Source organism: Protopterus annectens, chromosome 10.part0 (genome assembly GCF_019279795.1).
Source record: "Protopterus annectens isolate FY-2018-M chromosome 10.part0, PAN1.0, whole genome shotgun sequence".
In the NCBI taxonomy this organism is placed as follows: Eukaryota; Metazoa; Chordata; order Ceratodontiformes; family Protopteridae; genus Protopterus; species Protopterus annectens.
In genome coordinates, this window is record NC_056744.1 from 1,607,761,280 (window position 1) to 1,607,786,388 (window position 25,109).

General features: G+C 45.5%; 1 protein-coding gene across 3 annotated transcripts in view; it reads right to left on the reverse strand.

Annotated features, from left to right (window-relative positions):
- Positions 1 to 267: 267 nt before the first annotated feature.
- Positions 268 to 25,109, reverse strand: part of PPP4C (protein phosphatase 4 catalytic subunit) — a 245,268-nt gene continuing 220,426 nt past the window's right edge. For all 3 annotated transcript variants that reach the window (XM_044086284.1, XM_044086286.1, XM_044086285.1), the window contains exon 9: positions 268 to 1,440. In XM_044086284.1, the coding sequence (XP_043942219.1) occupies positions 1,311 to 1,440 (130 nt within the window). In that variant the 3' untranslated portion in view covers positions 268 to 1,310. The remainder of the gene's footprint in view (positions 1,441 to 25,109) is intronic.

The window sequence follows — 25,109 nt, forward strand, 5'->3', positions numbered from 1 at the left end:
TTTGTTAGACCATAGTAAACACCAGGGTAGTTCAAATGCTGGTATACTGTAAAGCTACAGTCCAACTAGAAGAAAAATATCCAGTTTTTTCAGTTGTGATGAAAGAAACCATTCTTTCCTTTACAGCAATGCAAGTGGACAGCAAGCAGATGCAGTTTCTAAATGGATCAATGTCAAATTGCCTGTGTTTTAATTTCCACCACTACAGCACTGTTTTTATTGTGAAGTGGTTCAAACGAAAACAGGTAACAAAAGATGAAACAAAAATGTTTTTGTACACAATTTATTGCAATACAGCATGAAAAATAGTTATCACAATATAAGAAAATTCATCACCAGGGAAAATACGAAGTTGAACTGTTGCAAACCCCCCTCAAAACAGTCAAGTGGTGGTGTAATACAAGGGAAACCATTTTTTCTCCAACTGTCACAGTGGTCTGTTTTCATCCATAGAGGGTTATTTCTCCATGCTGCTAGTAACAGTTTTGCACACTACTCACAACTTAGCCAAGAAGCCAGTTCTACTTGCAGCCCATATAAAATAAGACACCCATCTCACCCAACTTTTTTGTATCATTAAAGATTTCAAACAGTCCATACTGTAAACAAAATGTCAGGAAATTCTGTAGATCAGGTTCAAAAGATGGACACCAGAATGCCACAACACTGACTCGTTGGCTCAAAAATAAATGAAATATGCAGGCTGCAAATTTTAACCTCAAAAAAATGAACAGCACTGAGCCTTCAAAACAAATCTGCTCAAAGAAGTCTTGAAACGGTCTGAATAGCTGTGCTGAAATCTACTCTGAAGTATGGATTTTGACTGGCGATGTCAATGGAATGATAAAATCTCTGTTGCTTTTAAGATCAATCACGATGGAGGACTTCAGCAGTATGGTTTACAAAAAACAGATCAAGAACGCTGACTGCACACAGCTGGAGTAAAACTGGAGCATCAAAAGTTTTCCCACTGCCTCATAAAAAGGACAAAACTCTTCGCAAGGCACAGTACTGAGGGCCAAGCAACTTAAGTTTTCCTGTAGCGTGATTTTTCTCCCCCATTCTTACACAGTTAAAGTATGAGAATAATAAAAACCTAACAGTCATGTTGGGATTAAAAATAAAAACTACTCTGAAACGACCCCAGCTTCTCTGGGGACAGTGCATTTTGGGGGGGCGAGGAAGTGGAAGGAGCAAGCACTCTGCCTCCAGGGTGACTTCTCCTTAGCTCAGAGGCCAAGCTCGCTGCAAAGTCTCAGCTGGCCAGAACAACACAGGAAAGTAAACTAAAATGAAGGGCAGAGACCATATCACAGGAAGTAGTCTGCTACTGGTTTTTTGGAGGGGATTCCTCTGGTCTCTTGAGGTGCAGCTTCAAATATGATAAACTCTTTCTGTAAATGCTCGTCCAGTTCCAAAATGGCAGCCACGTTACCACATCTGCAATGGAATAAAAAAAAAAAATCTTACTTCTGTTTTAAAAATGAGAGAAAAATACTGAACAGTACAGTAAAATCAAATAGAAATAACACACGAGCTCAACTTATCCATAACCTCCACAAAGCAATGGGAACATCATAACAAAAAAAGGCAGATGAGAAGCACAGACAAAACTGTAAGAGCAAAACAGGTTGAACAAAAGAAATTCTCTAGAAGCTGGGACGTGCTCAAATGCAAAAAATCAGTTAAATGCATCTTGGCCACCCGGACTGAAAACATAACCACCCAAATGCATACAAACCTTCAGGGTGGGAAATGAACAGGTAAAGCAGTTAATGAAAATTATTGTCAGTGAAGTTAACACCTCACACTATACCGCCTGGGCTACCATTAACAGCAAGGTCCTACCTCAAATGTCTGTATGTTTTAAACAGAAGTACCAACTTCATTTTCTACCTCACATGCACTGAAACATTACAAACAGTTCATTGTGACAGAAGGCCACCCCTGCAGGGATAGATTTCTTTTTATGGATATGTCCCATGCCATCAGGAAGTCCTGGGTGGGTGTGGTTGGGAGAAACTTCCTGTACTGAGGTACATCCGAGAGTCACCACTGCACTCCTGCAGAAATGGCAGAGAGAAATGTGGAAGCCCAGAAGGTGACAATGTTGAGACCAAAAGGACTTCCAAGTACCAGTGCAACTTCATGTGTAATCTAGCATAAGGAACCACTGGAAATATGACTGGCATATACCCTACAGCCTTCAATCTTTGAGGTCATAAATGGGGGTAGCAAGATGGAACAGTTCAACAAAAAGTTTTCCTGGAGGAAGGCAATCACTGATTGTAGTCAGTTTGCAACCTTGGAAGACTAGGTTTTGGGATGATGTCACAGAAGACTTTGAGGTCAAGGGTAAATCCCAGTCTTTTAAGCAGCAACAGAGTGAAGTTGAAATGCAACTGAAAAGTTTCCTAGGACGAGGCCTGGATTAGAATGTTTTCCAAGTCTGGTAAAATTTATATCCGTAACTGAAGGGAGGCAGTTTGTGGACACACTGGGAGCTGTAGGCAACCCAAAGGGTAAAGCAAAGAACTAAAAATGACTGAAAACCCAAGGAATTTCCTCCCGGCAGGATGTACAGGGATGCACAAGTATGCACCCTACAAGTCTAGGGTGACTAGGAATGCCTGAAGGGTTAAGGGAAGAGAGGTCTGAAGACAGCATCTTGAAAGACCAACTTTGTGGTAAGGTACGACAGAATGGGCCTCCATGCTCCCTCTTTCCTAGGTACCATGAAGAGTAGAAATACTGTTCCTGGTGCTGGTTCTACAGTCCTGGGAGACAAAATATCCTGAACTGGGGGGGGGGGGGGGGAGGGGGGTTTGCCTTTTAAGAAGGATGTTCTTTCAGAGACATTCTATAACAGAACTGTATGATGGACAACACCCATTTGTACCTGGTGATGCAGTCCCAGGCTGGGAGGGATGCAGTCTAGGACAAAGGGACCGGTGCACTGAGGTAGGAGTCAGAAAATACAGTATTTTTTTTCTGGAAGAGGGACTTCACCCAGGCTGTAGTTTCTGCCAATATCTTTTCTTTTAACTCATTTACTCCAATGGAGCTCTGGAAGTTTGCAATGTAACTTGCAATGGGTGGAGCCCTAAGCCTTTTGACAGAATCAAATTATGTCCTCAGTTCAAACAAATGTGCATAATTTCTGGAACCACAGGGGTTATGAAAGTACAAATGGCAAACTCTTCAGCACAAAATGAAAGTGGTGTAAAATCTTACCATAACCATAGATGTCCTTCTCTTCTATGTTGCAGTATTCTACTTGTGGGTTTACCCTTCTTCCTCTCCAGTTTGTCCGGCCAGGTTTCCAAAGATTTTCAGCCCCTCTTGGTATGTCGGACGTGGCTGCGGGAACACGGGCCATAAAACTGAAGTCTCCACTCACCAGCCTTCAGAATATATTAAAAGCACCAGTTGGAACCAGTCCTGCAAGGGCATAGCCTGTCCAAATCACCCCAGAGAGCAAGTGCAGTCAAAAAAGTGGTTGGGAAGGAATACTGCAACATGGAAGAGAAGGACATCTATGGTATGGTAAGATTTTACACAACTTTATGTCCTTCTATTCCAATGTTGCAGTATTCCACTTGTGGGTGAGTGCAAAAGCTCACTTAGAATTGGGAGGTGGCCTAGATGAAGTTTCCAGGAATCCGTGTAGGACATCCCTGGCAAAACCCTCCTGGCTCTGGAGATGTGGTCCAGTTTGTAGTGTTTGGTGAAAGTGTGAACCGAGGACCAAGTGGCTGCCTCAAGTATGGAGTTGGTGTCTAACCCTTTAGAGAAAGCTCCAGAAGAGGCCATTGCTCTGGTGGAATGTGCTGCCCTGTAAGGTCTTACCATGGTGTAGGTAGCAGAAGGAAATGGCCCAGGAGATCGAGGCCAAAAAGGTCTTTGCTCACAGCTTTCCCCAAGGCCATCGAAAGCCATTTTGGAATACGGACAAGAGCGAAAATTTAGTGACAAAAATAGCCAGACGAATAGTTTGGGCGTTGAACAGGGCACAAAACAGACAGCAAGAAACGACGTAGTCTGGGCCTAAACAGGTGACGCAGTAAGAATGAAAATATCTGCGAGGTATTTGCATTCCACATGCAAGAAAATTTTTTCTGACATCGGTTAGAGCAAGAAAAAAAGTATCCCCAACAGGGTATTTATCTTTTAGAAGACTTCAGGTCTAAAACTCTGAAAAAGTACAGTTTTGTACCTACCATAAATGTAGATGTCCGAACTGGATAGCATCTGCAGTCATAACAAGTGGGTTGTCCTGTGTCCAGGCAGCCCAGCAGTCGGTCGACTTCCAAAGTCCAGTCCGGGGCTGACTCGCCGACTCCATCCCGTCGCCATTCTCTCTCTGCTGGTCTATAAAAAAGCAGGCGCAGCGCATTTTTTCCAGTGTTTCTGCCCCAGATGCCCCCCTCCCTCTCTAAAATTTGAAAGATGCCATAATGCAATTGACAGATAGTAGAATAGAACTAAATAAGCATATATATGTACATATATACAAACACATACAAAAAAAAACACCATAAAACCCCAGCCCCTACAGCTAGTAAACACCCTAGGAAAACACCCAGGGAAGGAGGGGAGGGGAATCCCTGCTGGGTGCTCGACATCTACAGATCTACATTTTTATTACAAGTACAAACAAATGGTATCATGGATGCTGATGCATGCATAACATGGCAGAATAAGTAGTACCAACTAAACAGAGGGAGGGGGAGGAAAAGTGAGGAGTGGTGTGTTTAGATCCTACAGTTTAGCAGGCAAAAGAAACCCTGCTGGCTGGAATATAGAGAGCAACAGGCAAATTGCATAACTTGCCAAATGTATGCAATACCAATAATGCCTTGTCACCGGTTGCCTCAATGTTGTAGTGGCTGCTGTAGTTGTGGTTAAGAAGGCTGTGGTCTGTAGAATTGGTGTTCCCATGGAAGGTTCAGTTTCTGTGGAGCGTAATTCCATGGAAGCTTGCAATTTTTGGCCATTTGAGTTTGTTCCTTTTGGATGCTGTTTACAGTTGCTTCCTGTTTTCCTTCCTTTACAAAAAGTTGGTCAGTCTTTCTGCTATTTTTGTTCTGTTGTTCTAGTAGTTGTATCCAGTAATGCATTCTTTCCCTTTAATACATGGTTGGTGGGTTTCTGGTGAAGGTGTGGTTTGGTGGGGTGGAAAGGTTTAAAATTACCTGGTTTAAAGCACCAGGCATAAATGTGGATGGATGGAGTCTTAGCAGGAATATTAGAAGGGTTGGTTGAAGATTAGGATTGCTTGCTCGTAGCTTAGGAAACCCTGCCTGAAGTAATTGTTGCTAGTGGTAAAGTTTTCCATGATGACAGTGTGTAGGTGTAGGAAACTGGTTTTCCATGACAGGTGTTGGTGGTCGCTTTTCTAGCACAAAACAAGTACTCTAAAGTTTTAAATGGTAAGCTCAAAAAGGTTTTTTCCTCTTGGGTTTGTTCTTCTTTCCTCCTCTGCTTGAGGGTGCGAAAAAACAGTGGAGCAAAGCTGCGCTGAAATGAAATAGCTGATGCATGTATTCTGATGCAGGGAGTAGGACAGGCCTGAATGAATGAGAGTTGAGGCCAGATAACCAGAATTAAGTGTTACATATCTATGTTTGACACATCTTTTCCTGTCCAAACCTCAAAAATTCCAAACCTTTTTTCCTCATTCCCATAGTTTTCGCTTGGCATAGGTCCATCTGGTTTCAAGAATAATGTCTTTGGGACTTTGGGAGGCTTTGATTAGCTGCTGCTATGTGATGTTCCATGCAGTCAGTTGCAGCGCTTTTATGTTTGGATGTATGTGCAGTTGGTTGTTCTTGAGTTAACATGTTAACATGATGGGTATTGAGACATCATTGTTCCTCAGACATGCTCAGTAGTAGTGGGTAGTGTAGTGGTCTCCAGTATTGTCCATCAGAGGTGGAGTGATTTTAGGCTCTTCCCGTATTTAGTAGTACTGTGTAATCAGAGGAAGAGGTGGAGCATATTTAGTTGGTTAGAGAGTGAGTTGAAGGAGAGTATCACTTCCATGCTCCAGGGTGGAATGTCCTTTGAGAGAATTTTTTTGAGCTGGTGATTTATGGTGAGGCATTCTATTAGGTTCATCTTTGGAATGAGTCATTTCTTTGAGAGCATCTCTGGAAGATAAACCGTGCAGCTTCCATTCGGTCTTTGAGATGTCTTCTGTCGTGGTGTACGAAAGCTCCCTGCAATAAATGCTGGTAGTAACTGAATGTTGGTCCACAGTGCAGGGTCCAGCTGAATAAATATTCTGAATAATAGTATGTGCTAGTTGATGACTGTGGTGTTGGTGGTGTTGTCTGTCCTTGCCGTCCTGTGGCTTAACTGTGCCCTGTTTTTGTTGATGGATTGGTTCTTTCTGTTGAATTGCCAACTGCCAGCATTTTGAACTGTTGGTTTGAAGTTTGTTGATCCTGTTTCCATTGTCCAGCATGTGGGCCAGTCCAGCATGTGGATTGTGTCCCAGGTGATGGTGATCCTGTCAGGATGGTCTGGCTTTGGTATTTGGTTGAAATGGTAGCATGCCAGCCCTGTTGATGACTGGTGTTTTGCATAGAACTCCTGTTTTTTCTGTTTCATCTGGTGGTGTTTCTGTTTCATTTTTTTAGCATGCACTGTGTTAAATTCATTAGGTACCACTGTCTGTGTTGTGGGACTGTGTTCTGGCAAATGGACTGTAGATTATGCACCATGCCACTTTTCTCAACCACTGCAGTTTCCACTTTATGTTAGTGCCAAAAGTAAACCAAGTGCTTTTTGTGTTCTGTAAAGAGAAGTTCTTTGTTTTTCTGTAGTCAAAAATCCATTTGTTGTACTGTTGTTGGGGAAGTCAAGAATGTTCTTTTTGTGATTTGTAGTGCCACTGTCTTATCTTTGTCCAAGTAGCAAGTAAATGACCTTTGTAAAAACTGTTGTGTAAATTATATGTAGCAAGCTTTTTGTTGTCCCCCCCAGGTAGCAGTCATCCTTAATGACCCTTTGTATGAATTCCTGTCAGCTTGCTTGTGGGCGATTACTGATGCCAGGCGATTCCAAATATGGCTTTGTAGATAAGCCAAAGGTTACGCTGAGAATTGATAGTGCCTGCCAGGCATTTGAATGCAAATTCTGAGTGGCAGGATTGGTCAAAGGGCAATGCTGAGATGCTGATGTTCTGATATCCAGCCACTTGCCAGCCAGCATGAATTGAAGTAATACCAAAATGGGAATTTTGGTCAGCATTTCAATATGTGTGTTAAAAGCGTGACAGCCCTTTTTGGTGGTCTCCAACTTTTTCCCTTTGAACTAGGAAGGATCTGTCTGAATAGAACCTTTTCTTTGTCTGAAGTAGACTCTTGGTCTGCAGCTGACTCCTTTTCCTCTGCTGTTGGCTTAGAGCCTCTGTTTTCCTTTTCCTGTAGGATTTGGTTGCTCTTCTGACTCTGTTGTTTCCTAAGTGAGTGGAAAACCTTGATCTTAACTTTGTAATGGTTTTTTTTCCTTGTTGGTCTTTTGTTTTTTTTCTCCTCTAAGGTTAAAAGTTAACTTTCCACCTACGGGAGCCTTGATCAGTTATTTGTGTTCCGGATTTAGCGTTTATCACTGTGGTAGTGCTGATGTAGTGGGTTGGGCTGTGTCTGTTCTGTGTGCTGTCTGTTGTTGTCTTGCTCGTATAGTCCTAGTTCTGGATTGGTTTCTTGCCTTTCTGCCTCGCCTTTGCTATTCCCTGCCCTCCTCCTGCCCGGTGAGTCAGCTAAGGTCCAGGCCAGACCAGTTTTTCTGGACCTTGTTGGGTGCGAGGAAGCAAGGTACTTTAACAGTTTGAACAGATTTTGCCTTTTGGAAATTTTTTTCAACCTGCTCTTCAGGTACTAAACACTTGTTTTGGGTCTATATTTGTTCTTAGACTCAGCTTTAACATAACATGATCCGTAATTCTTTTAGCCATTTAGCCATGCATGCCCAACAAAACCTGTCAGCTCCGATCTAATCAAGCAATGGTTGCTCTATATGAACAGCTTTATGGACCTCTTTATTACCTGTTGGTTGCTAACCAGTTGTATGTTATTTATTTACTCTCATACATATATATTATCAAGAGCCTCACCGCGGTGATCAACATATTTACTGGTATAGCATAAACTCTTGGCATTGAATTTTTCTTATCTGACTGAGAATAAGCTCTTAGTAGAGATTTTGAAGCTGAATGTTTAATTTTTACCCCATTGTCTCACGACCTTGCTTCCTGAATGAAGGAATAGGGTTTTTAGCTGTAATGGGCTGCTGCCACTGGTGTGATTTAGATCTCTTCCCCTCTCTGCTTGTAAAGGTGGTGGTAAGGTGGAGGCAGGTATCTGGCACCCTGGGTTTGGGCTGGGGGGGGAGTAAGAATCTGGGAGAATCTGGCACCGAGCAAAGCAAATTTGTATCCACAGTGCAGACAGAGAGGTTAGGAGTCTGGTCTGTGGGGCCCCAGTGGCAGAGGTGCACTTTTCTCCTAAGGAGAGTCTGGTTTCTGATTGTGGAATTTGCTGCCATTGAAGAAAGGTCGCGATGGTGGCATCAGAGGTTTGGGATTCTGAATTCGGTGATTCTTCAGTGGATGGGATTCTTCAGCTTCAGAATCAGCAAGGGTTTTCAGGCTGTTTCTGGCTGGTCATCTGCGTCTGATTCAGAAGATTCTTCATCAGGGGAGTTACCTGAGATTCTCTGCCCTAGATCTCTTCTCTTCTGGGAGAGATTGGCTTGAGATAAGATTGAGAGACCCTGGATCTGGAAAAGCAAATCTGAACTAGAAGAAAGCTCTTGAGGGGAGGCTAGAGGGCCTGGATGTTTAATGGGCACCGCTTTAGTAGTCTTGGCTGCTTTAGAACTGGCTAAGGCCATAAAATTTGGAGGGGCTGGATGCCTGAAAACAGCCAACGGTTGGGGCAGTGGATGGTCGGTCGGATGGTGGCTGAGGTTTCATAGTCCGTCGATTGTGTCTGATTAGCAGGGTCGACCAAGAGTTGTGGCAGGGGCAGGAGTTGCTGTAAGTTTTGGTTCAGGTGCCCTTTATCCGCTCGTTTGTCCGTGCTGAGTCATTAACCGTGGTCAATTTGTTTTTTAGATCGGGTTTGTAGCCGATTTTGGTTTTGCGAGTATCGGTGGGATCGACGTGACATGTCCTTGGATAACATGGAAACCTTCCCGACGCAAACTCAGTACGCGCCTAAGCCGACCGAAAAATGAAACCGTGGAAGAGCCACCGACGCCAAAGACCTCGGGTCGCTGAAAAGAGGCACAGGCCTAACAGGATGCAGCTGCAATGTCACGCCAAACAAGGCAGCAGACAGTAAGAACAGAAATTTAACAGGTTGCTGTTTCACAGGAGGTACCCAAAAACTTACAGGCGAAGCTTCGCTGAGGTCGGAAAGAAAATCTCTATCCCATACCAGCTTCCGCTTAATCCTTGCGCAGTATGTCGAACAGCGTAAAAACTGATCCTAATCTAATGAAGTAAATGCTGCGTTTACTACGCCACGGCGCAAGAAGAACCAATTTGAACATGGCCGAAGCTGATGCTTTTTAACAGCCGAACCAAGAGACCCGGACGCCGTGGACAGGACAACCCCGAAGCGGACCAGACTTTGGCATCCGACGAGAGATCAAAAGCCTCAGGAGACGGCCGACCAGTACTTGCTAACTGCTTCTGCTTCGGGCACCCCTCAGCAAGAAAAGCAGATGTAATGACGTTGGCTGCATGTTTTATACCCCTGACGACCTGACGTCAAGGAAGCGACAGCATCCGATGCAGAAATCCCAAGACTCTGGTATCTGAGCCGACTGGGTTACCTACAGGCAGATAACCCAAATGTGATGACTGCAACAGTGAAACACGAAGAACATCCCAAGTTATCTGTGACATCTAGGGAATGTAGCACTCTCTCACTATCCCCCTGTGGGTTAGGGAAGAAGGTGGTTAGGTGGATGGGCTGGTTCAAGGACAAGTCATTCATTACTTTGGGAATTAATGACTGGTTTGTCCTGTGGTTCACCCTGTCCAAGTGGAAGATTAGAAAATGTGGTGTAGCCATAAGAGCTTGCAATTCTGAAACCCTTCTGGCAGAAATCAGAGCTACCAGCAATACAGTTTTCCATGTGCAAAATTTTAAGGTGGCCTTGTTTGCTGGGATCAAAAGGGACTAGAGTGAGTTTTTCTACAACTAGTTCAGGTCCCAGGGAGGGGGGGGACTGTTTCCTGGGTATCCTTAAGTGTAGTACACCTTTGAAGAAAAGTTTGGAAGGGAGTCTGGATGCAAGGGATGGGATCCAGGGGGAGGCAGGCAAAGATAGACAGGTGTGCCTTCAGAGATGAGCAAGACAACCCTGTCTGCATGAGTTCACACAGGATGAGAGGCATATGTCTTTTGTGACACCAAATAGAAAACCTTTTTCATTTAGAGAGATGGGATTTCCTGGTGATGGGTTTCCTGGCCTCCTGCACGACAGTGAGCATGTCATTATATAGGTGTTTGAAGGGGATCAGAATCCTATCAGCCACAGGGTGAGATGCGTGGATTGCCATTGTGGGTGTAACCAAGTCCCCTTGCTCTGTGTGAGCAGGTCCACTGAAGGGGCAACTTGTAGAGACTTGCCCTTGGACAGGCAAAGAGGGAACCAGTGCTGTCTTGGCCAGCAGAGTCTCAACAGCAAGATTTTGGGAGTCCTGCTGAATTTTCAGCAGAATCCTTTGCATCAATGGGAAGGGGGGATGGATACAGGAATTTCCCCTTCCAGGTTATCGAGAAGGCATCTGCTGCTAATGCCTTGGGGTCTGTTGTCCTGGTGCAGTAGCCGGGAAGTTGCCTGTTTATGGAGGAGGCGAACAGGTCAACTTATGGAATGCCCCACCTGTGGACCATGGTCAGGAAAACATCTCTTTGCAGGATCCAATCGTGGTTTGAAATGGTTCTGCTTAGGTGATCTGCCTAGTTGTTGTGCAGGGATGGGACAGGTGATCCCATGTGAGGTAGCCAGTTCCCGCACCCGCAGAGTTAGTCTGCATAGAAGGTAAGATTTGGTCCCTCCCTGCTTGTTGAGATCCACAGAACTGTGGTGTTGTCTGTGAATATCTTTAGAGGGCCCTGCTCTAGGTAGGGCTGGAAGGTTTGTAGAGCAAGGATGGCACTTATTTCTCTCACATTTATGTGATCTTGTCTGTGTCAGTCTTTCCACAAACTTGTACTTTCCTCCCCCCCACCCCCGAGTCGCTCCCCAGCCCAGGTTATCTGTGTACATGGTCTGGGAGGCACAGGGTGTTTGCAGAGGCAGTCCTGGGTTTTGGGCTACCTGCGCCACCCACCATCTCAGTTTCTGATGCAAGCAGGGGAGCAGCAGGATCCTGAACTCTAGAGGGTGGAAGTGTTGGGTCCACACCGACCAGCGGTACCCACTGTAGTTTCCTCATGTGCATCCTTGCTAGGGGCAACATGGGAATGGTGGCTGCCATGTAACATAGAAGCCTCAGAAATGGTCTTGTAGTCAGTTCTGTTAAGAGTAGTAAGGTGGTTTTGGAGGGATACCACCTTTTCTGCTGGAAGAAAGGCCTTCATGAGGTCTGTCCTGATCCTGCAACCAGAAGACAATATCCTGCATGGGGTTGAGGTAGGATTTTGGGAAGTTGATCATGAACCCCAGAGACTGTAGGGAATTAAATGAAGGGACGGAGAAGAGTTTTTGTCTTATGCCTGGATTAGGTCGTCTAGGCTAAGGAATAACTGAATTCTTTCTTCCCTGCAGTAGGCAACTATTGGAGCCAGGCATTTTGTAAATATTCTGGGGGGAGTAGAAAGCCCAAAGGCAAGGTCTTCAGCCATTCTAAGCATTTGTTTCTGAGGCAAGGGAGCTTGAGAATGCACTTTGGTCAGTTTCCTAGGTGTACTGTGAACTCTGGGCCTGAGAAATTTGGTAGTTTTAGTCTGAAATGAAGTAGTCTGTTTAATACGAACATCGGAAGGTCTGAATACACCCTCAGAAGCTGGTGCCTGCACAGCGGTTCCAGACCAATCCAAGGTAGAGACATCGGCAGGTTCCATAGTCGAAAAAGCAACTCGCGGCATACCGGACTCCAAATGGGTCTCAGTAGAGGCCTGCGAATCTGCAGGGCTGCAAAAGCGCCCGAGTACCGGCGGACTGGTGACTAGCTTAATGGAAGCGTAGTCAGTAGTTTTGGAACTATGCTGTTTGTCTTAGTCTTTATCCTTATGTTTTTTTTGGAAGATTGGTAGTTGGATGGCTTATTGAAACCATTTCGGAATACGGACAAGAGTGAAAGAATTTAGTGACTAAGATACCATACAAATAGTTTGGGCGTTGAACAGGGTACAAAACAGCGAGGAACATCGTGGTCTGGGCCTAAATAGGTGACACAGTAAGAATGAAAATCTGAGGTATTTGCTTTCTGCAGGCAGGACAATTAATTTAAATGTTTCTGACATCAGTTAGAGCAAGAAAAAAAGATCCCCAAACGCGGCACTTAGCTTTACAAGCCTTCAGGTCTGAAACTCAAACAAAAATTTCAGGTAGCAGATGACCGGCACTTGTGAACTGCTTCTGCTTAGGGCTCTGCTAGTCAAGAAAAGCTGATGTAATGGCGTCGGCTGCATGTTTTATACCCCCGACGACCTGACGTCATGGAAGAAGTGACAGCATTAGAAGCTGAAATCCCAAGACTCTGGTATTCGGGCCGACTGAGGGCTACCTGCAGGCATATAACCCAAGTGTGATGACTGCAACAGTGAAACACGAAGAACATCTGAAAGTGAGATGAGCCTGCCAGAAATCTCAGGTATATCCTGAAGGCGGGCTTTATAGGTATGTGGAGGTAAGCATCCATTATATGTCCAGGGTTGCTATGAAACCCTGTGGAAGGATGAGTGGAGAGAGAGTAGGTAGGGTGAGCATCTTGAAAGTAGGAACATTTAGGAAGGGACTGAGGCGCGAGAGGTCTAGAATCTGCCTCAGTGGCCCTTCTTTTCTGGGTACCAAAAAGATCCTGTAGTAGAATTCTTTTCTTTCTGCCTGTGCAGGAACTGGTTCTATGGTGCCCTGTAGTAGCAGGGTTTACAAAACCTGATGGAGGTGGAGTAGTTGACTGGGAGGAGGGCTGTGGTATGCCCAGTCTTGGAAGGATGATCCAGGACATGAAGTAGCCGTCCTGTATGACGAAACAGGACCCATCTGTCTGTGGTAAGGAGTGACCACGCAGGGAGACTGACACTGGCAGAATGGGGAAGGGATGGGGGGGGGGTTGAAATTTTGGCAGGCAGTCGGACACTACCTGCCCTATCAGGAAAGGGGGCCTTTGGCTGTAAGACTGAGAAGGCCTAGTCTGAGGAAGCTGTCTTCTAGGGGGATCTTCAAGAGTTGCGTACACTTACCATAAATGTAGATGTTAAGAGTGTCTTCATGGTTGCAGTCATCACATTTGGGTTACCCCTGCCAGAGTAGCCCTCGGCAGGCCTAAGTACCACAGACTTAGTACTTCTGCATTGGTTGCTGTCACTTGAGGATGGAGGTCATGTTGTCAGTGGTATAAAGGAAGGCAGCTGATGCCATTACATCAGTTTTTCTTGCCCTAACCTGTCAGGAGCCCCCAAAGGAGGAGGGCAGGCTCTGGTGGCAGAACCCCACCAGTGGAAAATAAATACCAATATGTCCCTTGTAAGGAACGGAGAACAAGGAAGAAAGGTAACAGAGAAAAAGGGGGGTGGGTGGAGGGAAACCAGGATTGCAACAGTGAAGACACCAACATCTACATTTATGGTAAGTGTACACAACTGTGCTATGTTCTTCATGTTTCACTGCTGCAGTCATCACATTTGGGTAGAACCCCAAAGCTGAGGAAAAGGGTGGAGGCAGTCAAGGAAACTAGGGGCTGGCTAGGATGCCCTGCAAGACTGCAGAGGCAAACCCTGCTCTGGAGTTGGAGAAGAGAGGCAGGTGGTAATGCTTTGCAAAATTATGAACAGATGTCCAGGCGGCAGCCTCCAGGATGTCCCTGGTGGGGACTCCTCTGAGGAAAGCTGCAGAGGTGGAGGCTGCTCTGGTGGAGTGTATCCTGACCCCCTTGGGGGAATGTTTTCCATGCTGTTTATAGCAGAAATGGATGCTGTGTGCTATCCATTTGAAAATGGTTAGCTAGTAGATGGTTTTGCCTTCTGCCCCTGTAGCAAAGCTAACCAGCAATTGATCAGACTTTCTGAAGGATTTAGTCCTGCCCAGATGGAATCTGAGCTGTCTGTGCACAGCTAGAGAGTGCAGAATCCTTTTGCCCTTGTTTTGAGGGTTAGGAAAGAAGGTGGGCAAATGGATGGATTGGTTGAAAGCCACACTGGACACCACCTTGGGCATGAAGGATGGATTAGTTCTGTGGGATACCCTGTCTGCATGGAAGATGAAGAAGGGTTCCACAGCCATGAGTGCTTGCAGCTCAGAGACTCTTCTGGCTGAAGTGATGGCCAGTAGGAAGGCCATCTTCCAGGAAATTTTAGCTCTGCAGAAGAAGCTGGTTTGAAAGGAGGCAGGGTGAGCTTTTCCAAGACAAAGTTAAGGTCCCAAGCTGGTGTTGGTTCCCTTCTGGTATGGCTCAAGTTGCTAGCCCCACTGAGGAACTGTTTAATGAGAGGGTGTGAAAAAAGGGGCTGCAAAATAGGAAAATGAGCAAAAATAACAGGCATGAATTTTTAGAGAGAAAGACCACTGTGTAGTAGGTCAGCTAAATAATCCAGAATGAGAGAGATGGAGGGCTGTGCCGTACTGGTCCCCTTAGCCTGGATCCAGGTGCAGCACCTTTTCCATTTGTCTGCATAATGGATCCAGGTGCAGCACCTTTTCCATCTGTCTGCATAAGATGTTCTGGTGCTAGGTAGTCTGGCCTCTTGGATAACATCCAGAACCTGTTTACTGAGTATGGCAAAATGGTCAGGTGTCAGGGTATACGCCAAGCTGCCAAACTGAGTGTTTGCAATTGTGGGTGCATGAATTCCCCTTACCTCTGAGTTAGGAGGTTTGGAATCCGAGGAAGATTTCATGGAAGCAGTGGGGACAGGCTGCGCAGCAAGGGGTACCAATGCTGTCTGGGCCAGTCTGGAACTATGAGAATGGTCCTTTGCTTTTCCTCCCTTATTTTGAGCAGTACCCTGGGAATGAAAGGTAGGCGAGGAAAGGCATAGAAAGGATTACCCAGGGGAAGGGCAGGGGATCCACTTTCCATGCCATACAGTGATGCTCCTTGGTGCAGAATTTGCTGAGCTGATGGCTGGTGTGGGAGGCAAAAATGTCAACTTCTGGGCTCCCCCATTTCTGAGTTATTAGGAAGAAAGTGTTTCTGTTGAGCTGCCACTTGTGGGGGTCCAAAAGCTTTCTGCTTAATTGTTCCAGTAATCAAAATTTAAATTTAATAAAATTAAATTTGACTGAAGGGGAAGATGATTAGCATAATTAATTGAAATGCCAAGTGTAAATTCTGGCGAGTAGTGTTTTGTATTGTCTGATGAAGTGGCTTGGGCCACGAAAGCGCTCACTTGGTACTTCATCCATTTTACTTCTATTAAATTATTTTATGGTTTGTACAACCGTGGTCTGGTGCCTCCTCTACCTGCTTTTCTGCTTAATTGGTCTGCCAGGGAGTTGAGAGCCTGGCAGATATTGTGCTAACAGGTGTAGCTGCATGGAAGAGAGTGTGAACCAAAGGGTCATGGCCAGCCTGCACAACAGGTAGGAGCGAGTCCCTCCCTGCTTGTTGACATACCACATCACAGTGGTGTTGTCTATTTTGATCAGAAGAACCCCTGGAGACAGATGGGGTTTGAAAGCTATCAAGGCCTGCTGCACAACCATCATCTCTTTTTGATTGATTTGCAGGGGGAGTTGCTAGGGATTCCATTGGCCCTGTATGCACCTGCCGCCCAGGAGTGCACAAGTGTAGTCTGATGCATCTGTGGTGAGGGTCTGGGTGGCGGCATGTGGGGAGAAGGGCAGTCCCTTGTTGTGGGAGCAGGCTGTTGCCCACCAAAGAAATTCCTTCCTCGGGCAAGGAATAATGGGTAGAAGATTTTTCAGATCTTGAGAGTGTTGACACAAAGGCTCTTTAGGTACCACTGAAGTTTCCTCATATGCAGTCTGGCATATGGAATGAGGAGTATGCAGGATGCCATGAACCCCAGGGCTTGCAGGATTTTCCTCGCAGAAAGCTGGGGCCTGGTGGCCATTTGAGAGAAGTAAGCTGATAGGAAAATGTATTTCTTTGGTACAAGGCATGCCATCTGGGATGCTGTGTCCAAACCTGCTCCCAGAAAGATCATCTTTTTGGTGGGTACCAGTTTGGATTTCTTTTCGTTGACTGTGTACCCTAGGGAGGTTAGCAGGTCCTTTACAAAGGCCAGGTTATTGAGCAGCTTTTCCTGGCTGTCTGCCTGTACAAGGCAGTCTAGGGGTAAATTTGAATATTTCTTTGTTTGCAAAAGGCAATGGCCAGAGCCAGGCATTTTATGAAAACTCTGAGTAGATAAGCAAAAGGGAAGTGCAGAGAACTGAAAGTGTTGAGATCCTGCCCTGAAGTGGAGATATTTTCTGCAGGACTCCCTGATGGGAATGTGGAGGTAGGCCTCTTAGGTCCAGGGTAGCTAGCCAAGCGTCCTTGGAAAGCATGGGTTGCAACTGCTGGAGAGTGAGCATTTTGAATTTTGGGATCACCAGGAAGGTGTTTAGAATGGATAGAGGATAAGGAGCCAGGTGCCCTCTTTTCTGGGCACCAGAAAAAGTCTGGAGTAGAAGCCTTGGCCTATCTGCTCTGTGGGAACGTGCTCTACTGCACCCAGAGAGAGCAGGGAATGGATTTGCTTTTGAGCCTCTGCCCACTGATTTGGTGGTAGATCTGAAAACCCTTTGGGGGCTGGGTGTGGAAGGAGAATTTGTACCCGAGACACAATGTTCAGAACCCACTGGTCCTTGGTAATGGTGGCCCAGGTGCTTGAGTGAAAGGAGAGTTTTCCTCCTAGAGGTATGTGAAGGTGAGCAGAGGCAAGGTTGGGAGGGGGTGTCTCATTGTGAGTTCTTACCATAAGGGGGTGGCTTAGAACTCCCTGGTTCTGAAGTGGAGGCAGTCCACTGCTTAGATCTCTGCAACCCCTGGGACTGCTGTCTGGGAGGTCTGTTTCCACTGGGCCTAGACTGGCCCTGTTTACTAGGAGCAGGAAAGGACCAGTGTTTGGAGGGAAAATGTCTGCTGAACCTAGGTGGCTGTACCTGTAAGAAATCTAACAGTCTGAATAGATTTTGCCTTTTCCCCCCATCTTTAAGACCTCTTCTGCTTTAGTACCAAACCAGTTACCTTTGTGCAAGGGTGCATCCAACAATTTTAATTTGACAAGGTCTGGCAGGGGTTGTTCCTTAAGCCATGTACGTCTTCTAATGACAGATCCACAGGTGACTGCGGGCCTGCAAGAAGCTTCTAGGGCATCAAAACCACAGTGCAAAGTGTGTTTAGTTACTTGACCAGCAGAATGCAGTAACACCCGTAAATCTTTAGATTCTGCCTACACAGGAAAGGAGGACATTTTTTGTTTGAGTACCAAGGTATGTTGCTGATATTTAAGCATATGGAACTGAAAATTTAGTGCCCGGATAGCAAGAGTAGCTGAGGTGTACACTTTTTTACCCAATCTGTCCAATGCTCTGGAGCCCTGAGGGGGTGGTATTCTTAGCTGAGGTTGCTTTAATCCATTTTGGCCCTGGGTAATGACCTCCGGGTCTGCTGCTGGATTTTTAAAAAGATATTTGTGAGCATCTGGGAGTCTGTAGTACCAGTCTGGTTTTCTGGGAGCAGGAGGGAGGGAGATTGCAGTCAAGCTGGATTCAAGGAAGACATCATCCACCACATCTAGGACTGGGGGAATGGCTAAGGGCCTGTGTTGTGGAAGGTCTAGGAACTCAGTCTTTTTAGACTGAGGGCAGTCCTGACTCTCCCATTTGAAATGCTCCCTTAAAGTATGCAGGGTTTCCCCAAAGCAAAAATCCTCTGGGGGAGAGGCTGAAGGAATGGATTTCTCTGCATTAAAATCCTCAAATGTGGAGAGGGGTTGCATGTCTCCATAGTCAGATGCATCGGACTCTTGTTCAGACAAAAACTACTGAAGACAGATGTCTTTTCCTTTGAGGGAGTGGCTTAGCTTCCCCTAATCAGCACAAGATACTTCTGCCACATTAAGCATTTGCGACTGAAGGAAGGGAGCAGGCACCTGAGAATGGGTAGTCTGTTTCTTAGGGGTGGTTTGATCCCTGGGCCCAAGGAACTCAACCACAGGATCCTCAGACTAATTAGAGTTCTGCGGCATACCGGACTCAAAGGGTCTCAGTAACGGCCTGTGAATTAACTGAAGCGGGCATCAGGGGCTGCAGAAGTGCCTCACTGGGTTCCAGAGGACTGACTAGCTTAACAGAAGCGTAGTCAGAAGGTTTGGTCCTGTGCAGTCTGTCTATCTTTACGTTTTTTCAGATCATCTGCTGTCAGACGGCTTACCGAAGCCATATCGGAATTAGAGGACTGTAAACTTAAATATCTGGCTACAATAAGGGCCCAACAACGAATAGTTCTGGCATTAAAGCACAAAAGCGACAACGAAGGACATTGTGGTCTGGGCCTTGACAAGCGACGCAGTAAGAGTGGAAGTCCCGGCATGGTATTTGCTTTCCACAGGCGAGACAATTAACTTTTTCTGACATTGGTTAGTGCAAGAAAAAAAGGATCCCCAACAGGGTGCTTAGCTTTCGAAGACTTCAACTTCAATTTGGAAACGAAACTCTGCTAGCTGCCGACCGGCACTTGTGCAAACTGCTTCTAGCTCCATGGCAAGAAAGACTGATGTAACGGAGTCGGCTGCCTTCCTTTATACCACTGACATCCTGACGTCAGTCCTCAAGTGGCAGTAACCGACGCAGAAATACTAAGTCTCTGGTACTCAGGCCGGCCGAGGGCTACCCTGTGAGGGATAACCCAAATGTGATGACTGCAACAGTGAAACACAAAGAATATCAGGGAGCTGCAGGCCTGGAGGCTTTCTTGAAAAACTGGGTCTTTGCCGGGTAATAAGCAAGACCAGGACATGTTTTAGGTCCTGTAATTCTTTTCCTTTCTGTTGTAAGGATTTGAATAGGTCAGCCACTTCTGCATCAAAAAGGAATGAGTGACCTAAATGTGCGTCAAGGAGTTGGGAGAGGCTGTAGTCGCAGCCATGAGTGCCTCCTTAGTACTGAAGCTGATGCAGCTGACCTGGCTGAGGCTTCGGCTGCATCATAACTGCATCTCAAGGAGAGTGTATTCGCTTGAGAGGGGAGTGCTATCAGTGAAGACAAGGAGGCGTTGGCTGCACTCAGGGATGGCATCTAAATCTTTAGTGGCTTTGTCCAGCAGAGCTAAGGAGTACTTAGTCATACAAGTTTGGTATTTGGTCGCTCTAAATGAAAGGGTAGCAGAAGTATAAACTCTTTCCGAACCTCTCCATAGTCTTGCTGTCTTTATCAGCAGGGAGAATAGTAGGCCCTCTCCGTAGAGATATAGTGGCAGGATCAGGATGAGGGCACAAGAGAAATTTCTCCGTCTCATAGACTTTATATAGTCTGTCTAAGCTACATAGGGCTGGAGGTTGGGAATCTGGGCTAATGGAGGCTGAGGCAAAAGCATCCAAGAATACAGGATGAATAGGAGGAATGGCAGGAGGACTGGGAGAGTCCATTTGAATAAGGTCACAAACCCTTTTTGTACATCAGACATATCAGAGGATTGCCACTTAAAGTGGTCCCTCATTTTATTGATAGTTTCCCCAAAAGCAAGATCCTCTACAGGGGATTCAGGTTCAACAGAGCCCTCCTACGGGGATCCATACCCCAGGGGGGATGAGATGTGGGAGGTAAGAGTCCTCAGGAGGAAACTGAGGATTCCTCTTCTTCAGGCTGATCTACCCTCCTTTCCTGGGTTGGAGGTCTGGGACTAAGGAGGGGTGGATTAGTGGCAGAAGGTTCTGCAGATGGCTTAAGGGCCATAAAGGCATTGAACAAACTCTGGCTGAAGGCATGCCAATCCAGCATGCTTTCAGAGATTGGAGTGAGGTGTCTTGTATTTTTTTTTCTTTAAGGGCCTTGCCGGCATCTGGCTAGGAATAGGCCCTAGGGTCAGGCTTCGGAATGGTGGAGGCGGTGTCCGAAGGGCCCCGAGTGAATGCTGGTTCCCCCCTGGTGTCTAAGGCAGGCGCCTCCTCAGAGGTACCCACTTTATCTACACCGGCAGATACCGGATCCTCACAGTCAAGATGACATCGGCTACAGAGTGAGGTGCAGCAGACCAAGTAGGCTGCGAGGATATGGCCCTCTTCCTACGCTGTTCAGATGGGGCGTCGGGTGCGACCTCCATCCCAAACACTAATTGTTTCAAGCTCTGATTCTCTAAAAGTGTAAGACCTGCAAATGGCAGCGTATGGTCTTCGGGACAAATGACTGGCAAAGGGCGCAGTTCTCGTGGTCGTGTTTCAGGCCTAGACAAGAGAGACACTGGTCATGCGTGTCTTTGTGGGGAATCTGTCTACCACACTTGCCCTTACCGGAGGACATGAACAGACTATAATCAACAAAGTAGGCCTGAAGAATCCCCAATGGGGTGCTTAATCTTACATGATCCGACGTCCACGAGAAGCAGGAGCGCCTGACGTACGACTGGTGGCTGAAAAGTTCTGAGGGCTAGTGCGTTCAGAAGGCACTTTTATGGCCCACATTCCTGCAGCCATGTCAGACGTCTGACGCACCAAGAGGACTGAAAATCTTTGGAAACCTGGCCGGACAAACTGGAGAGAAAGAAAGGTAAACCCAGAAGTAGAATACTGCAACATTCGAATAGAAGGAAATCTTCTAAGTATAGTGTAAAACAAGCTCTGTTCCAAATATAAATGATGGTGATTAGAAATTGAAAAGCAGTAGTCCTTCTAGAGAAGGTACAGAAGGACGACAGTGACTCGCACAAATCTCATTATATATCAATGGCATGGGAATTCATAGTTCCTTCCTTATGTCTAGCATGAGTGATACAAAGCATTACGGGAAAGAGGGTTGAGGGAGAACAAGATCCAGTTGATGCATCAAGCCCCACTGGTAGCCATGTTGTGGAAAACAAGCTAAAATTACAAGTAAAACACTTAAATGAGTGACTGTGGTGTTAAAATAGGTCAGGGAACAGTGTGAAAAAAAAGTTTTAGTTCTAGGGTGGAGCTTTCCTTTAAACAAGCCATACAATACAACCACTCACACACACAGCCTGTCTTTCCCACCTTTCCCAAAAGGCAACCACCTTCTGCCTCTCCAATACAAAACTGATGAAAATGAATGAATAAAAAAACTAAAGCATGTCAGCATCACTGTTGCCTCCTTCAGCCAAGCCATGGGAACACACTTCTCTTAGCTTAAGCACCCTCCTTTGTTTTTAAATCAGACAGCTCTCCCTCCAAAATGTAGCTACGCCTGGTAATCCCCTGCAGTACATTATTGCCAAAGGTGGTTCAACTAATCTCCACAACAGGCAGGTCCATCACCACACCCTGCTGATCATTTACTTATTTTTAAACAAAACCTCGGCTAAACGATATGCTGTTAACACACGGATATTGCTGGCTTTCTATGAGCAAACATTTATATGCAAAAGATAACTGTTCCTGAGGATCAGAGCATATGCTGCTCCCAGCAGTCCCTATGGAATTTACTACAGATTGCTGATAAAGCACAGAGCAGATACTTTGTTACACAACAGCAGAATGGCCACCCATGTTTACTTCAGCAGAGTAGAAGTGGGGCATCATAATAAGCAGCATGACCTCTCATTTCCAGATTACATTTCTCACCAGTTTTAATGGGAAGCACTAGGGTAAATTACTTTGCTAACAACTTCTGTACTAGCCAAATGAAAAATGGCAACATGGATAAAAGAAAAATCTTATCAATATGAAACAAATTTGAGAGAAACATGAAAACTGACATCTTAGCACCAGTGATCAAGTCATTTTACCTTATAATCCGTCCCAAGTTATTTCTGCACAAGTGTTAAACACCTAGCATGTTGTCAGTTTAACATTTAGTCTGAAAACAGTATCCAATTTCAATACACACAGCCTAAACCCACATCAGTGAAAATAATTGTATGAGAAGTATTTTAAGCACAGAAAATTCACTAAACCCCAAAACCCAGGTAGACGATATATCTAGAAAGCAATTCCTAGAGCTACAACAGTGGTATTCAAAGAATGTCTACGAAAACTTTTTTTTTTTTTTTAGTAGTATTAAAGTGGCACAGCAAGTCCGACAGAAAATGAGTAATTATAAAATATTCTAAAATTGTAAAATTTAACGAACGATTCCCTAAAAGGGGGTTTATCTGTCAGACAGAATGCCTCTTGCTGACTTGTTAGAGAAGCCTCAGGTCTGCACTGGAGATTTTCATCACATTCACTGTTTATATAGCTCCCTCTAAAATGGAGGGGGTCACTGACTGTTATAAACTATGTGGGAGGGTATGAAAGCTTTTGGAAGCTGGCTGTTATTTCCTTGGCAGGATACAACCCATAGGCTACTGCTGCAGTGAGAACAGTGAAACATGAAGATAAACAGTGATTTTTAAGTTGGTAATGGGGATGTAGTGGGCTTGCCTCTGTGAAAAAATACAGATTTAAAGAACAGTAAAATTCAACACCTTCTCCCTTGGATTTAGTTTTTGTAATTTGGGGCTTGCAATTACAGACCTTAAAAGTACAGTTTTGTACCTACCATAAATGTAGATGTTCGAGTGCTAATACAGCTGCAGTCGTAACAGATGGGTTCTCCTGCCATCAGGCGGGTCCTCGGTCGGCCGAATTCCAAAGTCTAGGTCCGGCGTCAGTTGTCGTCACCTCTTCCCTGACGTCAGAGCGACAGGGGTATAAAAGAACCAGCAGACGCCATTTTCTTAGTTTTTCTTGCCCCAGATGTCAGGTGCCCCCAGAAGAAAGGCAATACATAAATTTGTGGAATAAAGCAATGCCATATAATCAAAATACAGTAGTGCAAGCAAATACACCATAAATGAATACCCCAATCAGGTTGTATGAGGAGGTGTTAGCCAATAGGCCTGTCCCAAGAGGGGAAGGAGGGAGGGAAACATGGACTGCAGCTGTATTAGCATTCGAACATCTACATTTATGGTAGGTACAAAACTGTACTATGTTAATCGTGCATACAGCTGCAGTCAAAACAGATGGGTAGAATCCCAAAGCTAAGAAAGGGGTGGGTAGGCACTAGATGGAACTAGGAGGAGCCAGGATGCCCTGCAAGACTGCAGTGGCAAAGCCTGCTCTAGATTTGGAGTATAATGGAAGGTGGTAGTGCCTGGAGAAGGTATGCACAGAACTCCAAGTGGCTGCTTCCAAAATATCTTTGGTAGGAACTCCTCTGAGGAAAGCAGCAGAGGTAGCTGTGGCCCTTGTGGAGTGAGATCTGATGCCTGCAGTTACAGTTTTGCCATGAAAAGAATAACAAAAGCGTATGCAGTGGGCTATCCATTTTGAGATTGTCTGTTTGGAAATTGGCTTCCCTTGAGCTCCTATAGCACAGGACACAAAGAGCTGTTCTGATTTTCTGAAAGGCTTTGTTCTGTCCAAATAATAACGCAGTTGTCTGTGGATGTCCAAGGAATGTAGTAATCTCTCCCCTTTGTTTTGAGGATTAGGATAAAAGGTAGGTAAGTGTATAGTCCGATTCAAAGCTACCCTGGATACCACTTTTGGCATAAAGGACGGGTTGGTTCGTAAGGAAACTCTGTCCTGATGGAAGATGATAAAAGGCTGCACAGCCATGAGGGCTTGTAGTTCTGATACCCTACGAGCTGAGGTAATAGCCAGAAGGAAAGCTGTTTTCCAGGACAAATATTGCAAATCTGTTGAGGCAGCTGGCTCAAAAGGAGGCAAGGTCAGCTTTTCTACAATGAAATTGAGATCCCAAGCAGGTATTGGTTGTTTCCTTGGGGGTTTTATATTCTTAGCCCCTCTGAGGAACTGTCTTAAGATGGAGTGAGAGAATAAAGGTGGATCAGTGTTGTATTCTGCAGAAATGGCTGAGGCATGGATTTTGATGGAGGAGAATGAAAGTCCACTGCTTAGCAGCTCAGCTAGATACTGTAATATTTGGGGTAAATTCAGTTTTCCGGGATTCTGGCCCTTTTTCTCATTCCAGGCACAAAACCGTTTCCATTTTGCGGAGTAAGCTTTTCTAGTAGACAGCCTTCTGGCCTCCAAAATGACATCCTGCACCTCCTTGGAGAGTAGGGTCTGTTGTGAGGTTAAGGAATCTTCCATGCGGCCAGATTGAGTGTTTTCAGCTGACTGTGAAGAGTTGTGAAGCTGTGCTGAGTCAGAAGAAGAGGCATCAGAGGCAGGGTCCATGGTGGGGAATGCGTCAGGCTCCTCAGGAGCAGGTACCAGTGTTGTCTTGGCCAGTCTGGAGCAATGAGAATCATCTTTGGTCTGTCTGCTCTGGTTTTTAATAGAACTTTGGGCAGCAGAGGAAGAGGTGGGAAGGCATAAACTGTCATTGTTGTCCAACTGAAAGAGAGCGTCCACTCTCCAGGCCTTTGGATGAAAAATCCTTGAGCAGAATTTTGTCAATTGGTGATTTTTGTGGGAGGCAAAGAGATCTATGTCTGGCCTTCCCCATGCTTGAATTATCTCTGTAAAAACTTGAGGATGCAACTTCCATTCGTGTGGATCTGTCATATTTCTGCTTAGGTTGTCTGCCAGCGTCTTTTCCTTGCCTGGCAAGTACTGTGCTTGAAGTTCGATTTGTAAGTCCAGAGCCATGTTCCAAAGTGACATGGCCAGCCTGCATAGGGAGTATGAATGGGTTCCTCCCTGTTTATGTACCATATTACTGTGGTGTTGTCTGTCCTTATCAATAGGTGACCTGGATGCAGAAGGTCTTTGAAAGCTATAATAGCATTTATTACTGCTAGCATTTCCTTTTGATTGATATGAAGGTGCTTTTCTTTT